Source organism: Perca fluviatilis, chromosome 2, assembly GCF_010015445.1.
Source record: "Perca fluviatilis chromosome 2, GENO_Pfluv_1.0, whole genome shotgun sequence".
Classification (NCBI taxonomy): Eukaryota; Metazoa; Chordata; class Actinopteri; order Perciformes; family Percidae; genus Perca; species Perca fluviatilis.
Window position 1 is genome coordinate 8,306,550 of NC_053113.1, and position 15,838 is coordinate 8,322,387.

At 33.2% G+C, this 15,838-nt stretch overlaps 1 protein-coding gene across 1 annotated transcript in view; it reads left to right on the forward strand.

Annotated features, from left to right (window-relative positions):
* LOC120551081 overlaps nt 1–661 on the forward strand; it is a gene marked incomplete in the record, with an annotated part of 62,580 nt that extends 61,919 nt beyond the window's left edge. The window contains 2 exon segments of the mRNA XM_039788241.1: nt 377–543; nt 626–661. Of these exon segments, the coding sequence (XP_039644175.1) occupies nt 377–436 (60 nt within the window).
* Between the last annotated feature and the right edge of the window lie 15,177 nt (nt 662–15,838).

Genomic DNA, 15,838 nt, shown 5'->3' on the forward strand with positions numbered 1-15,838 from the left:
CTGTATATTATTCTAACGTTTAAGTATTGAGAAACACAGTGTACAACTTTTAATACTGTTGCAATATATTGGTATGTACTGGTTTTGTTTATGCAAGGAGCATATATTAAAGCTCTATCTATAATAATAATGAATACAATTTAAATAATAAAATTAAAATAATTTTAATGATCTATCTGAACACCATTTTTTTTATATAGGTCAGAATAAGGACCACAAAAAGATATTTGTGTCCTGTGCCAGTTTAACTTTGCCAGGCTACACAAGTAAAGTATAAGTATCTTTGTACTTAAATAAAAACAAATACCGGGTCACACAGTATTTGTATTCAATCTTGTGATGCTTTTTCCTAAAAAAAACTTCTTTTGTCACCAAGGAACCAAGAGAAAAATGGAGGGGACTCTGGGCCCCAGTGAAGATATGTATCCATTGTTAGTGAGAGAAAAGTAGATCTTTGAAGTCCTGAAGATGCTAAACAATTACCTGGAGGCCATGGACAAGGACCCTCCAGGATCTCTGGGAAGCAGTGGTGCAGCAGATACTGTAAGCCCTTGACAATTGTAAATTAATCTAATATCAACGTCAAGGATACTACATCAGGACATGCTCTCTTCTTTTGTTACAGCTAAGAGATGTTGGTGGAGAAGGAAGGAGAAAAAAATAAAAATTAATTCAATCAAGTGGATTGTCTGTTATTGTGATAACTGTGCATATTTACTAGGGATTAGGTGTTTGATTCTCCCCCCTTGTAAATAATGGCTTAGGGTTTTTAAGGGTTAAGGTGACATCGTATACATATATATATACACACATATACATACATATATACACACATATACATACATATATACACACACATATACATATATACACACATACATATATACACACATATACATACATATATATATACACACATATACATATATACATACATATACATATATACATACATACATATACAATATATATACATATATATATATATTTATGTATATATATATATAAATATATATATGTATATATATTTTATGTATATATATATATAAATATATTTATTTTTATATATTTATATTTATATATATATGTATATATATATATAAATATATTTATTATATATATATATATATATATATATATATATATAATACAGTCTACTTGAAAGTATTCGGCCCCTTGAACTTTTCGACCTTTTGCCACATTTCAGGCCTCAAACAAAGATATAAAACTGTAATTTTTTGTGAAGAATCAACAACAAGTGGGACACAATCATGAAGTGGAACGAAATTTATTGGATATTTCAAACCTTTTAAACAAATAAAAAACTGAAATGGTATGCGTGCAAAATTATTCAGCCCCCTTAAGTTAATACTTTGTAGCGCACCCTTTTCTTTCTGCGATTACAGCTGTAAGTCGTCGCGGGGTATGTCTTTATCAGTTTTGCACATCCAGAGACTGACATTTTTGCCCATTCCTCCTTGCAAAACAGCTCGAGCTCAGTGAGGTTGGATGGAGAGCGTTTGGTAAACAGCAGTTTTCAGTTCTTTCCACATATTCTCGATTGGATTCAGGTCTGGACTTTGACTTGGCCATTCTAACACCTGGATATGTTTATTTGTGAACCATTCCATTGTAGATTTTGCTTTATGTTTTTGGATCATTGTCTTGTTGGAAGACCAATCTCCGTCCCAGTCTCAGGTCTTTTGCAGACTCCATCAGGTTTTCTTCCAGAATGGTCCTGTATTTGGCTCCATCCATCTTCCCATCAATTTTAACCATCTTCCCTGTCCCTGCTGAAGAAAAGCAGGCCCAAACCATGATGCTGCCACCACCATGTTTGACAGTGCGGATGGTGTGTTCAGGGTGATGAGCTGTGTTGCTTTTACGCCAAACATAACGTTTTGCATTGTTGCAAAAGTTCGATTTTGGTTTCATCTGACCCGGCCCGCCTTCTTCCACATGTTTGGTGTGTCTCCCAGGTGGCTTTTGGCAAACTTTAAACGACACTTTTATGGATATCTTTAAGAAATGGCTTTCTTCTTGCCACTCTTCCATAAAAGGCCAGATTTGTGCAGTATACCACTGATTGTTGTCCTATGGACAGAGTCTCCCACCTCAGCTGTAGATCTCTGCAGTTCATCCAGAGTGATCATGGGCCTCTTGGCTGCATCTCTGATCAGTCTTCTCATTGTATGAGCTGAAAGTTTAGAGGGACGGGCCGGGTCTTCGTAGATTTGTAGTGGTCTGATACTCCTTCCATTTCAATATTATCGCTTGCACAGTGCTCCTTGGGATGTTTAAAGCTTGGGAAATCTTTTTGTATCCAAATCCGGCTTTAAACTTCTCCACAACAGTATCTCGGACCTGCCTGGTGTGTTCCTTGTTCTTCATGATGCTCTCTGCGCTTTACACGGACCTCTGAGACTATCACAGAGCAGGTGCATTTATACGGAGACTTGATTACACACAGCTGGATTCTATTTATCATCATTAGTCATTTAGGTCAACATTGGATCATTCAGAGTTCCTCACTGAACTTCTGGAGGAGTTTGCGCACGAAAGCTGCGCTAAAGAGGGCTGAATATTTTTGCACCGCACACTTTTTCAGTTTTTATTTGTTAAAAAAGTTTGAAATAGCCAATGAATTTCGTTCCACTTCAAAATTGGGACCCACTTGTTGTTGATTCTTCACAAAAAATTACAGTTTTATATCTTTATGTTTGAGGCCTGAAATGTGGCAAAAGGTCGAAACGTTCAAGGGGGCCGAATACTTTCGCAAGGCACTGTATATATATATATAAAAATATATAAATATATAAATATATTTATATATATATATACATAAATATATTTATATATATATACATATATATATGTATATGTATATATATGCATATGTATATATATGTATATGTATATATATGTACATGTATATGTATGTATGTATATATGTATATGTATGTATATGTATATATGTATATGTGTGTATATATATATATGTATACGATGTCACCTTAACCCTTAAAAACCCTAAGCCATTATTTACATTATATATATATATATACACATATATATATATATATATGTATATATATACATATATATATGTATATATATACACACACACACACATACATATATATACATATGTATTAGAGGTCGACCGATTAATCGGCCGATTTTTTGGCTTTTTACATAATCGGCATCGGCCAATATCAAGCCGATTAATAGGCGACGCATCTGGCGGGCCGCGTGGTGGTTGTTGTTGTTGTTGTTGTGGAACGTGTTCGCTACGCTGCCCCTAGAGTCAGTTACCAGCAGAGTGAGCAGACCTCATCCAGTGCTTAAGGAAGGAGCTGTTCCTCGGAGAAAACGGTAAGGATTAAATTCTTATAAGTCGTATATATTTAATGAAAAACGTATGACATGTTACTGCCAACTTCGAGAAAAAACATGACCAGGCGACATGACGTTCGGCTACTTTGGATATTGATAGCTGTCGTGTCATGCTGTCATGTCACAATAATTAAGCTAGAATTTTGCAATCCCAGACAGTGGATCTGAGACTTTTATTATTTGTTCTGTTTGTGTGTCTATATTTGAGAGGGTTGCCAACTCAATGCAGAGAAAGAAGTTGTAGTTAAAAGAGACCACCGCACCATAGGCTAGTGAAGGACTGGCTTTGCGTTGCTAGCGTCGTTGCTAGGGTTGGTAGAGTAGACCCGGTGCTAATATGGCACCTGTGCCTTAACGACCCGTATCTACCGGACCGAATAGCAACGCGGATTTATGTGCCTCATTTCGGCGCCACTGATTTGCCTGCGTTGCTCTCTGATGCTCCGAAAAGAATAACAGAAACATCGCAGCATGTGACGCTAGTTAACATTACACTCGTCAGCAGCTAACGTTAGCCTACCATTTGCTAGCAGATGGATTAAACACAATTAAAATGCTGACAGCTAAACGGTGTAAAGTGTGATTTATTTCACTGTATAGGATCCAACAGCAGGATGTTAAGCAGTGTGCTGCTGCCGTTGTTTAGCTACTTGTCTGAAGAACAACACAGACGGTGCGTCGCGGTGCATTCAAAGTTGTTGTAAAATACCCTTTTGCCATGGTGGTTGTTTTTGTTGTTCAACAGCAATTTACTAGTGAAATACGTTATTGTTATAAGTTATAGTTATTACATTATTATTAAATCATTTAATTTTGACCATAAGGCCTAAAGTTGTTTCTCCCCCTTAATTAGGTTTTGTCCCTTTGGCTTTGTCTGTCAACAAACAAAACAAACCAAAAATACATGTTTCAGGACAGTTTTTGGGAAGATGATAGAAACGTTTTTAGCCTTGTATCACTTACAATGCACTGAATTATTAGCTGATTTATAAAACAAATGTTAGATTTTATATCTATACCTATCTATAAAATGACTTGAAGAAGATAATATACAAAAATACTAACTTAACCTTGTATTTTCCCCTTTTTTAGTCATTAAGTCTGATGGCTGAAAAGAAAACCACCCCCTTATGGCAGCGCTTCACCCAGCCAACACCAAAACAAAGAAATGCTGCTGGTTGCTACTGTGTGTCAGCACTACTATTGTTAAAATGGTCAATTTATTTTATTGTTCTCAGCTGTTTGATAAATGCTGCTAAGTGCACTAAACTTTATCTTTTAATTGAAAAGTTTATTTGACAAAGTTACATTTATTTTCTTTCTTTCTTCTTACCAGTTTTGTTTATTTATACAATATTTTATAATTTTTACATTATACATGTTTAATGTAAGTATACAAGTGCAGATTGGTGTTCAAGTGTTCAATAAATGTTTTTGTTGAGAAATTTTGTGTAGCTTAAGTACTTATTAGTGTTAAATTTTATCTTTCAAATAGAGGTTAAAAACAAGCAAATATTGGCCAAAAATAATCGGCAGCATATATCGGCCATCGGCCGACCCTGATTTCAAAAGATCGGGATCGGCCTGAGAAAACCCATATCGGTCGACCTCTAATAAATATAAATATATATATATATATATATATATATATATATATATATATTTATATTTATATATATATATATATATATATATATATATATATATATATATATATATAACACACACACACACACACACACACACACACACACACACATATATATATACATATATAATATGCTAATTATACACCATTTCAGAAACATAACGCTTATAGTTCTGGGGCACATACAACAGTTTAATAATGAGCTGTCTGCACATTGTACTGGACAATATATAACTGAGTCGAATTTGGGATGGAATCCAGTTCAACTGGAAGACCACAGGCTTCACATTGAAAGCCGTACCTGAGTGGTTAATGCGCCTTCCAAAGGTGTCCTTGCCAGGGTCACACTCGCAGGGGAAGGTCTGGGAATCGACGCAGAGCTTGGTGCCGAGACTGCCCCTGAAGAACAATGGTAATACATTGCAATATATCGCAGAGTATTGCAATATGTTTAAAATCGCAATAACATCATATCGTGACATAAGTATCGTGATGATATCGTATCGTGAGGCCTCTGGTGATTCCCACCCCTAGTTTAGAATGAGTATATCGGACAAGAGGGAGTTGTGGATCTAACGCACCGCTGCAGAGGCACTGGCAGAGGACAGGCTTGCAGGGGTTCACTCTCCTGTCCCCTTGCTTCTTAGCTACAAGGTGAGTTGTGATTCTTTGGTGGAGGTTTTTGATGTCGCAAGAGTAACATTAGAACAACACTAGTTATAATGAAAGCGTCGAAACTTTAGTTTTTTCTCAGCTGTTTTAGCCGCTGCGGCTCGCACCTGGGCATGTTACAGACAGTATGTCTGTGTTTGTGCAGCGGTGTGCAGCGTGTGTGTGTCTGTGTTTGTGTGTGTGCGCCTGTGCGTGTGAAATATGAGACCTAGTGTATAATCTCCAATGTATTGTGTATGTGGTTCCTCAACCAGTCAGCGCGCAGCTCATCTAAATATTCATGAGCATACCATATTTGGAAGAAAAGATGTCGTTCAAAATAGAGCCATTACACAGGGATGCATAAGTGACAAAAAAAATAGCACTTGGTCCATTTTCAGCCCAACCAATGTTAAATATCCTATTAGGAGACCTTAAAGAACAGCGTGAATTACCCTATATAATCATTCTATCACCCCTTTAACAAAGTTACAAGGCGCTTTTCTGGTTTACTTCATAATTACTGTGGGATACTTTACACCTCACATTATCAAAGTTAGTTATCTTTGAGAAAAGGGTAGATAACAATGGCTGTGTGTCAATGTTTGCTGTGTAAAACAAGTTTCTAAGGTGGCAATGCAAAAGCATTACAGTATAAAATATATAAATAAAAAGAAAAGGACATGCTTTACTGGTTGTACAGTATAAATTAAATAAAGAGAAGAGGACATGTTTTACTGGTTGGACAGTATAAAATAATAAAGAGAACAGGACATGTTCTACGGGTTGTACAGTATAAAATATATAAATAAAGCAAACAGGACAAGTTTTACTGGTTGTACAGTATAAAATGAATGAATAAAGAGAACAGGACATGATTTACTGGTTGGACAGTATAAAATATATACTGTAAAAGAGAACCGGACACGTTTTACTGGTTGTACAGTATAAAATAATAAAGAGAACAGGGGCCTCATTTATAAAACTGTGCGTAGATTCTATTCTGAAAGATTTCGTGTGCAAAAAAGTCAGAATTTTCGTACGCAAAAACAATATTCTGATTTATAACACCTTGCGGCGCACACCAGTACGCACTCTTCTCGTTATAAATACGGACGTGCGTTACTCGCGATTAGTTGCCGCGAGCCTCACGCTCCTCCCAAGGTAGTCCCATATTTGTCCTAATAAGGTCCATGTTAATCAATCAATGAATATTCCAGCCTTGAAAGGAGCCCTTGATCACCAATTACGAAACGGAAAAATGGGGGAAAAACCCGATTCAGTGATTGTGAGATCCATGTGATCCTAACAGAGGTAGAACATCGAAACAAAATCCTGTTTGGAAGCCGTAACCCTTGTGTAGTGTTCATAATGTTGTTACACAGCCACATATTTAACAGATTTAGCTAAATTACCAATGATATACATAATTTATGGTTCATATTTGCCATTTACCCTTGTGAGATCACATTTATGATCATATGATCATCGTTTTTTGTGAGAAAGGAAATTCAATTATTAAAAAGGTAAATAATAGAAACAAGATTTTGGATCATTATTGGTGCAAAACAGGTGAAAGTGCTTGAAATGTGACAATTTGGTAACTTGTATGGTAACTGTGTGGGATTAGCAGGTGCAGAAAGACAACATTCACACACAGACACCTACAATCAGACACGACCACATAAAGACGCACACACACACACACACACACACACACACACACACACACACACACAGATACACATCAAACAAACAAACATTTCCCGGGGAGAGGCAGGGGAGAGCAGCGGAGGAAAAGCGCCTTTCCTCCGCTGCACTGTGTGGGAGGAGCCCCTGCCTCTACCCGATGCTGGCAGTCCCTCGCCGGGCACCGCAACCGGCTCTGGGTCGATTTACCAAGAACGGGATTGTTGGGTTCAGGAAAAAAAAAACTGGGTTAGGTTCGGAAAGCGGGCATACCATCGGAGTTCACTAAAACGCAGTCTACAAAACCTTGGGAGCATTACGCACAATCACACGTGTGGTCAAAAGGTTGCGGAAAACTGGGAACATTTTTACGCATGGAAATTCTTTATAAATCCCGACTATTGCGAGGAATGTTGCGATGACAAATTTCACCCTGCTTCACGCAACTTTTTCTTGCGTAACAGGTTTTATAAATGAGGCCACAGGACATGTTTTACTGGTTGTACAGCATAAAATATATAAGTAAAGAGAACAGGACAAGTTTTACTGATTGTACAGTATAAAATATATAAGTAAAGAGAACAGGACAAGTTTTACTGATTGTACAGTATAAAATAAATAAAGAGAACAGGACATGTTTTACTGGTTATACAGTATAAAATAAATAAAGAGAACAGGACATGTTTTACTGGTTGTATAGTATAAAATAAATAAATAAAGAACAGGACATGTTTTACTGGTTGGACAGTATACAATATATAAATGAAGAGAACAGGAAATGTTTTACTGGTTGGACAGTATAAAATATATAAATAATGACCATGGCTACAGAACAGGATATGTTTTGATGATTGTAGAGTAATAAATAAATAAATAAAGAGAAGAGGACATGTTTTACTGGTTGGACAGTATAAAATAAAAAGAAAGGTACATATTTTACTGGTTGTACAGTATAAAATAAAGAGAACAGGACATGTTCTACTGGTTGTACAGTATAAAATAAATAAATAAAGAGAACAGGACATGATTTACTGGTTGGACAGTATAAAATATATACTGTAAATAAAGAGAACCGGACACGTTTTACTGGTTGTACAGTATAAAATAATAAAGAGAACAAGACAAGTTTTACTGATTGTACAGTATAAAATATATAAATAAAGAGAACAGGACAAGTTTTACTGGTTGTACAGTATAAAATAAATAAATAAAGAAAACAGGGCAAGTTTTACTGGTTGCACAGTATAAAATATATAAATAAAGAGAACAGGACAAGTTTTACTGGTTGTACAGTATAAAATATATAAATAAAGAGAACAGGACAAATTTAACTGGTTGTACAGTATAAAATAAATAAAGAGAACAGGACATGCTTTACTGGTTGTATAGTATAAAATATATAAATAAAGAGAACAGGACATGTTTCACGGGTTGGACAGTATGCAATATATAAATAAAGAGAACAGGACATGTTTTACTGGTTGTTCAGTATAAAATATATAAAAAATGACCATGGCTACAGAACAGGAGATGTTTTACTGATTGTACAGTATACAATATATAAATAAAGAGAACGGGAAATGTTTTACTGGTTAGACAGTATAAAATATATAAATAATGACCATGGCTACAGAACAGGACATGTTTTACTGATTGTACAGTAACAAATAAATAAATGAAGAGAACAGGACAAGTTTTACTGGTTGGACAGTATAAAATAAAAAGAACGGTACATATGTTACTGGTTGGACAGTATAAAATATATACTGTAAATAAGGAGAACCGGACACGTTTTACTGGTTGTACAGTATAAAATGATAAAGAGAACAGGACAAGTTTTACTGGTTGTACAGTATAAAATATATAAATAAAGAGAACAGGACAAGTTTAACTGGTTGTACAGTATAAAATAAATAAAGAGAACAGGACATGTTTTACTGGTTGTATAGTATAAAATATATAAATAAAGAGAACAAGAAATGTTTTACTGGTTGGACAGTATAAAATATATAAATAATGACCATGGCTGCTGAACAGGACATGTTTTACGGATTGTACAGTAACAAATAAATAAATAAAGAGAACAGGACAAGTTTTACTGGTTGTACAGTATAAAATAAATAAATAAAGAGAACAGGACATGTTTAACTGGTTGTACAGTATAAAATAAATAAAGAGAACAGGACATGTTTTACTGGTTGTATAGTATAAAATATATAAATAAAGAGAACAGGACATGTTTTACTGGTTGACAGTATAAAATATATACTGTAAATAAAGAGAACAGAACATGTTTTACCGGTTGGACAGGATAAAATAAAGACAACAAGACATATTTTACTGGTTGGACAGTAAAAATATATAAATAAAGAGAACAGGACATGTTTTACTGGTTGTTCAGTATAAAATATATAAATAATGACCATGGCTACAGAACAGGACATGTTTTACTGATTGTACAATATACAATATATAAATAAAGAGAACAGGAAATGTTTTACTGGTTGTACAGTATAAAATAAAAAGAACGGTACATATGTTACTGGTTGGACAGTATAAAATAATAAAGAGAACAGGACATGTTCATCTGGTTGTAGAATATAAAATATATAAATAAAGCAAACAGGACATGTTTTACTGGTTGTACAGTATAAAATAAATAAATAAAGAGAACAGGACATGCTTTACTGGTTCTACAGTATAAAATAAATAAATAAAGAGAACAGGACATGATTTACTGGTTGGACAGTATAAAATATATACTGTAAATAAGGAGAACCGGACACGTTTTACTGGTTGTACAGTATAAAATAAATAAATAAAGAGAACAGGACAAGTTTAACTGGTTGTACAGTATAAAATAAATAAAGAGAACAGGACATGTTTTACTGGTTGGACAGTATACAATATATAAATAAAGAGAACAGAACATATTTTACCGGTTGGACAGTATAAAATAAAGACAACAGGACATATTTTACTGTTTGGACAGTAAAAATATATAAATAAAGAGAACAGGACATGTTTTACTGGTTGTACAGTATAAAATATATAAATAAAGAGAACAGGACATGTTTTACTGGTTGGACAGTATAAAATATTAAAGAGAACAGGACATGTTTTACTGGTTGTATAGTATAAAATATATAAATAAAGAGAACAGGACATGTTTTACTGGTTGGACAGTATAAAATATATAAATAAAGAGAACAGGACAAGTTTAACTGGTTGTACAGTATAAAATAAATAAAGAGAACAGGACATGTTTTACTGGTTGTATAGTATAAAATATATAAATAAAGAGAACAGGACATGTTTTACTGGTTGGACAGTATAAAATATATAAATAAAGAGAACAGGACATGTTTTACGGGTTGGACAGTATACAATATATAAATAAAGAGAACAGGACATGTTTTACTGGTTGGACAGTATACAATATATAAATAAAGAGAACAGGAAATGTTTTACTGGTTGGACAGTATAAAATATATACATAATGACCATGGCTACAGAACAGGACATGTTTTACTGATTGTACAGTAACAAATAAATAAAGAGAACATGACATGTTTTACTGGTTGTATAGTATAAAATATATAATTAAAGAGAACAGGACATGTTTTACTGGTTGGACAGTATAAAATATATACTGTAAATAAAGAGAACAGAACATGTTTTACCGGTTGGACAGTATAAAATAAAGACAACAGGACATATTTTACTGGTTGGACAGTATAAAATATATAAATAAAGAGAACAGGGCAAGTTTTACTGGTTGTACAGTATAAAATAAATAAAGAGAACAGGACATGTTTTACTGGTTGTATAGTATAAAATATATAAATAAAGAGAACAGGACATGTTTTACGGGTTGGACAGTATAAAATAAATAAATAAAGAGAACAGGACATGATTTACTGGTTGGACAGTATAAAATATATACTGTAAATAAGGAGAACCGGACACGTTTTACTGGTTGTACAGTATAAAATAAATAAATAAAGAGAACAGGACAAGTTTAACTGGTTGTACAGTATAAAATAAATAAAGAGAACAGGACATGTTTTACTGGTTGGACAGTATACAATATATAAATAAAGAGAACAGAACATATTTTACCGGTTGGACAGTATAAAATAAAGACAACAGGACATATTTTACTGTTTGGACAGTAAAAATATATAAATAAAGAGAACAGGACATGTTTTACTGGTTGGACAGTATAAAATATATAAATAAAGAGAACAGGACATGTTTTACTGGTTGTATAATATAAAATATATAAATAAAGAGAACAGGACATGTTTTACTGGTTGGACAGTATAAAATATTAAAGAGAACAGGACAAGTTTAACTGGTTGTACAGTATAAAATAAATAAAGAGAACAGGACATGTTTTACTGGTTGTATAGTATAAAATATATAAATAAAGAGAACAGGACATGTTTTACGGGTTGGACAGTATACAATATATAAATAAAGAGAACAGGACATGTTTTACTGGTTGGACAGTATACAATATATAAATAAAGAGAACAGGAAATGTTTTACTGGTTGGACAGTATAAAATATATACATAATGACCATGGCTACAGAACAGGACATGTTTTACTGATTTTACAGTAACAAATAAATAAAGAGAACATGACATGTTTTACTGGTTGTATAGTATAAAATATATAATTAAAGAGAACAGGACATGTTTTACTGGTTGGACAGTATAAAATATATACTGTAAATAAAGAGAACAGAACATGTTTTACCGGTTGGACAGTATAAAATAAAGACAACAGGACATATTTTACTGGTTGGACAGTATAAAATATATAAATAAAGAGAACAGGGCAAGTTTTACTGGTTGTACAGTATAAAATAAATAAAGAGAACAGGACATGCTTTACTGGTTGTATAGTATAAAATATATAAATAAAGAGAACAGGACATGTTTTACTGGTTGTATAGTATAAAATATATAAATAAAGAGAACAGGACATGTTTTACGGGTTGGACAGTATGCAATATATAAATAAAGAGAACAGGAAATGTTTTACTGGTTGGACAGTATAAAATATATAAATAATGACCATGGCTACAGAACAGGACATGTTTTACTGATTGTACAGTAACAAATAAATAAATGAAGAGAACAGGACATGTTTTACTGGTTGGACAGTATAAAATAAAAAGAACGGTACATATGTTACTGGTTGAACAGTATAAAATATATACTGTAAATAAGGAGAACCGGACACGTTTTACTGGTTGTACAGTATAAAATGATAAAGAGAACAGGACAAGTTTTACTGGTTGTACAGTATAAAATATATAAATAAAGAGAACAGGACAAGTTTAACTGGTTGTACAGTATAAAATAAATAAAGAGAACAGGACATGTTTTACTAGTTGTATAGTATAAAGTATATAAACAAAGAGAACAAGAAATGTTTTACTGGTTGGACAGTATAAAATATATAAATAATGACCATGGCTACAGAACAGGACATGTTTTACGGATTGTACAGTAACAAATAAATAAATAAAGAGAACAGGACAAGTTTTACTGGTTGTACAGTATAAAATAAATAAATAAAGAGAACAGGACATGTTTAACTGGTTGTACAGTATAAAATAAATAAAGAGAACAGGACATGTTTTACTGGTTGTATAGTATAAAATATATAAATAAAGAGAACAGGACATGTTTTACTGGTTGACAGTATAAAATATATACTGTAAATAAAGAGAACAGAACATGTTTTACCGGTTGGACAGTATAAAATAAAGACAACAAGACATATTTTACTGGTTGGACAGTAAAAATATATAAATAAAGAGAACAGGACATGGTTTACTGGTTGGACATTACAAAATATAAAAATAAAGAGAACAGGACATATTTTACTGGTTGTTCAGTATAAAATATATAAATAATGACCATGGCTACAGAACAGGACATGTTTTACTGATTGTACAGTATACAATATATAAATAAAGAGAACAGGAAATGTTTTACTGGTTGTACAGTATAAAATAAAAAGAACGGTACATATGTTACTGGTTGGACAGTATAAAACAATAAAGACAACAGGACATGTTCTACTGGTTGTAGAGTATAAAATATATAAATAAAGCAAACAGGACAAGTTTTGCTGGTTGTACAGTATAAAATAAATAAATAAAGAGAACAGGACATGATTTACTGGTTGGACAGTATAAAATATATACTGTAAATAAGGAGAACCGGACATGTTTTACTGGTTGTACAGTATAAAATAAATAAATAAAGAGAACAGGACATGTTTTACTGGTTGGACAGTATAAAATATATACTGTAAATAAAGAGAACAGAACATGTTTTACCGGTTGGACAGTATAAAATAAAGACAACAGGACAAATTTTACTGGTTGCACAGTATAAAATATATAAATAAAGAGAACAGGGCAAGTTTTACTGGTTGCACAGTATAAAATATATAAATAAAGAGAACAGGACAAATTTAACTGGTTGTACAGTATAAAATAAATAAAGAGAACAGGACATGCTTTACTGGTTGTATAGTATAAAATATATAAATAAAGAGAACAGGACATGTTTTACGGGTTGGACAGTATAAAATATATAAATAAAGAGAACAGGAGATGTTTTACTGGTTGGACAGTATAAAATATATAAATAATGACCATGGCTACAGAACAGGACATGTTTTACTGATTGTACAGTAATAAATAAATAAATGAAGAGAACAGGACATGTTTTACTGGTTGGACAGTATAAAATAAAAAGAACGGTACATATGTTACTGGTTGGACAGTATAAAATATATACTGTAAATAAGGAGAACCGGACACGTTTTACTGGTTGTACAGTATAAAATGATAAAGAGAACAGGACAAGTTTTACTGGTTGTACAGTATAAAATATATAAATAAAGAGAACATGACAAGTTTAACTGGTTGTACAGTATAAAATAAATAAAGAGAACAGGACATGTTTTACTGGTTGTATAGTATAAAATATATAAATAAAGAGAACAGGACATGTTTTACTGGTTGGACAGTATAAAATATATAAATAAAGAGAACAGGACATGTTTTACGGGTTGGACAGTATACAATATATAAATAAAGAGAACAGGACATGTTTTACTGGTTGTTCAGTATAAAATATATAAATAATGACCATGGCTACAGAACAGGACATGTTTTACTGATTGTACAGTATACAATATATGAATAAAGAGAACAGGAAATGTTTTACTGGTTGGACAGTATAAAATATATACATAATGACCATGGCTACAGAACAGGACATGTTTTACTGATTGTACAGTAACAAATAAATAAAGAGAACATGACATGTTTTACTGGTTGTATAGTATAAAATATATAATTAAAGAGAACAGGACATGTTTTACTGGTTGGACAGTATAAAATATATACTGTAAATAAAGAGAACAGAACATGTTTTACCGGTTGGACAGTATAAAATAAAAACAACAGGACATATTTACTGGTTGGACAGTAAAAATATATAAATAATGACCATGGCTACAGAACAGGACATGTTTTACCGGTTGGACAGTAAAAATACATAAATAAAGAGAACAGGACATGTTTTAGTGGTTGGACAGTATACAATATAAATAAAGAGAACAGGACATTATTGACTGGTACGACAGTATGAAATACAATACCGGTCAAAAGTTTTAAAACACCCCAATTTTTTTTTGTTTTTTATTGAAATTTTAGTAGTTCAAGTCCAATGAATAGCTTGAAATGCTAAACAGGTGAGTGATGAACTGCCTGAGTTTAAAAAAAAAAAAAGGTTACCCAAAACTTAAAAACAATGTATTTTTTTGAATTTTACAAAAAGAGCTTTTTCAGGGAACAAGAAATGGGTTAACAATGTAAAGTTGTTCTGCAGCAATGGAGGTTGATCAAGCTTTGAATGTTGGTGCTACCAATTCCCACAGGTGTTCCCACTGGTCTGGATTACTTACAACCCCCTCTGTTTGTATAAAAGTATTGTTGGAACACACTGTGGTACCGTACCCTCGTGAGCATTATTTGAACAGTATTGTACTGCAAAAAGTAGTGTGTTGCCATAAAAATGGTGGGGAAAAGGCAATTAACAGTGGAAGAGAGACAGACCATCAGAACACTTAAGAATGTTGGTGTTTCCTACAGAGAAATGATGAAGAAAGTCAAGGTGTCCGTGAGTACAGTATTATTCACCATCAAAAGGCACTTCGAAACTGGGAGAAACTGGGGGAAACTGACAGGAAGAGGTCTGGCAGACCCAAAGCCACAACAGAATCAGAAGACAAGTTTCTGAGAGTCAACAGCTTGCGTGATAGGCGGCTCACAGGACAACAGCTTCAAGCACAGCTTAATAGTGGTCGTAATAAGTTAGTCTCAGTTTCAACTGTAAAGAGACAACTTCGAGCTGCA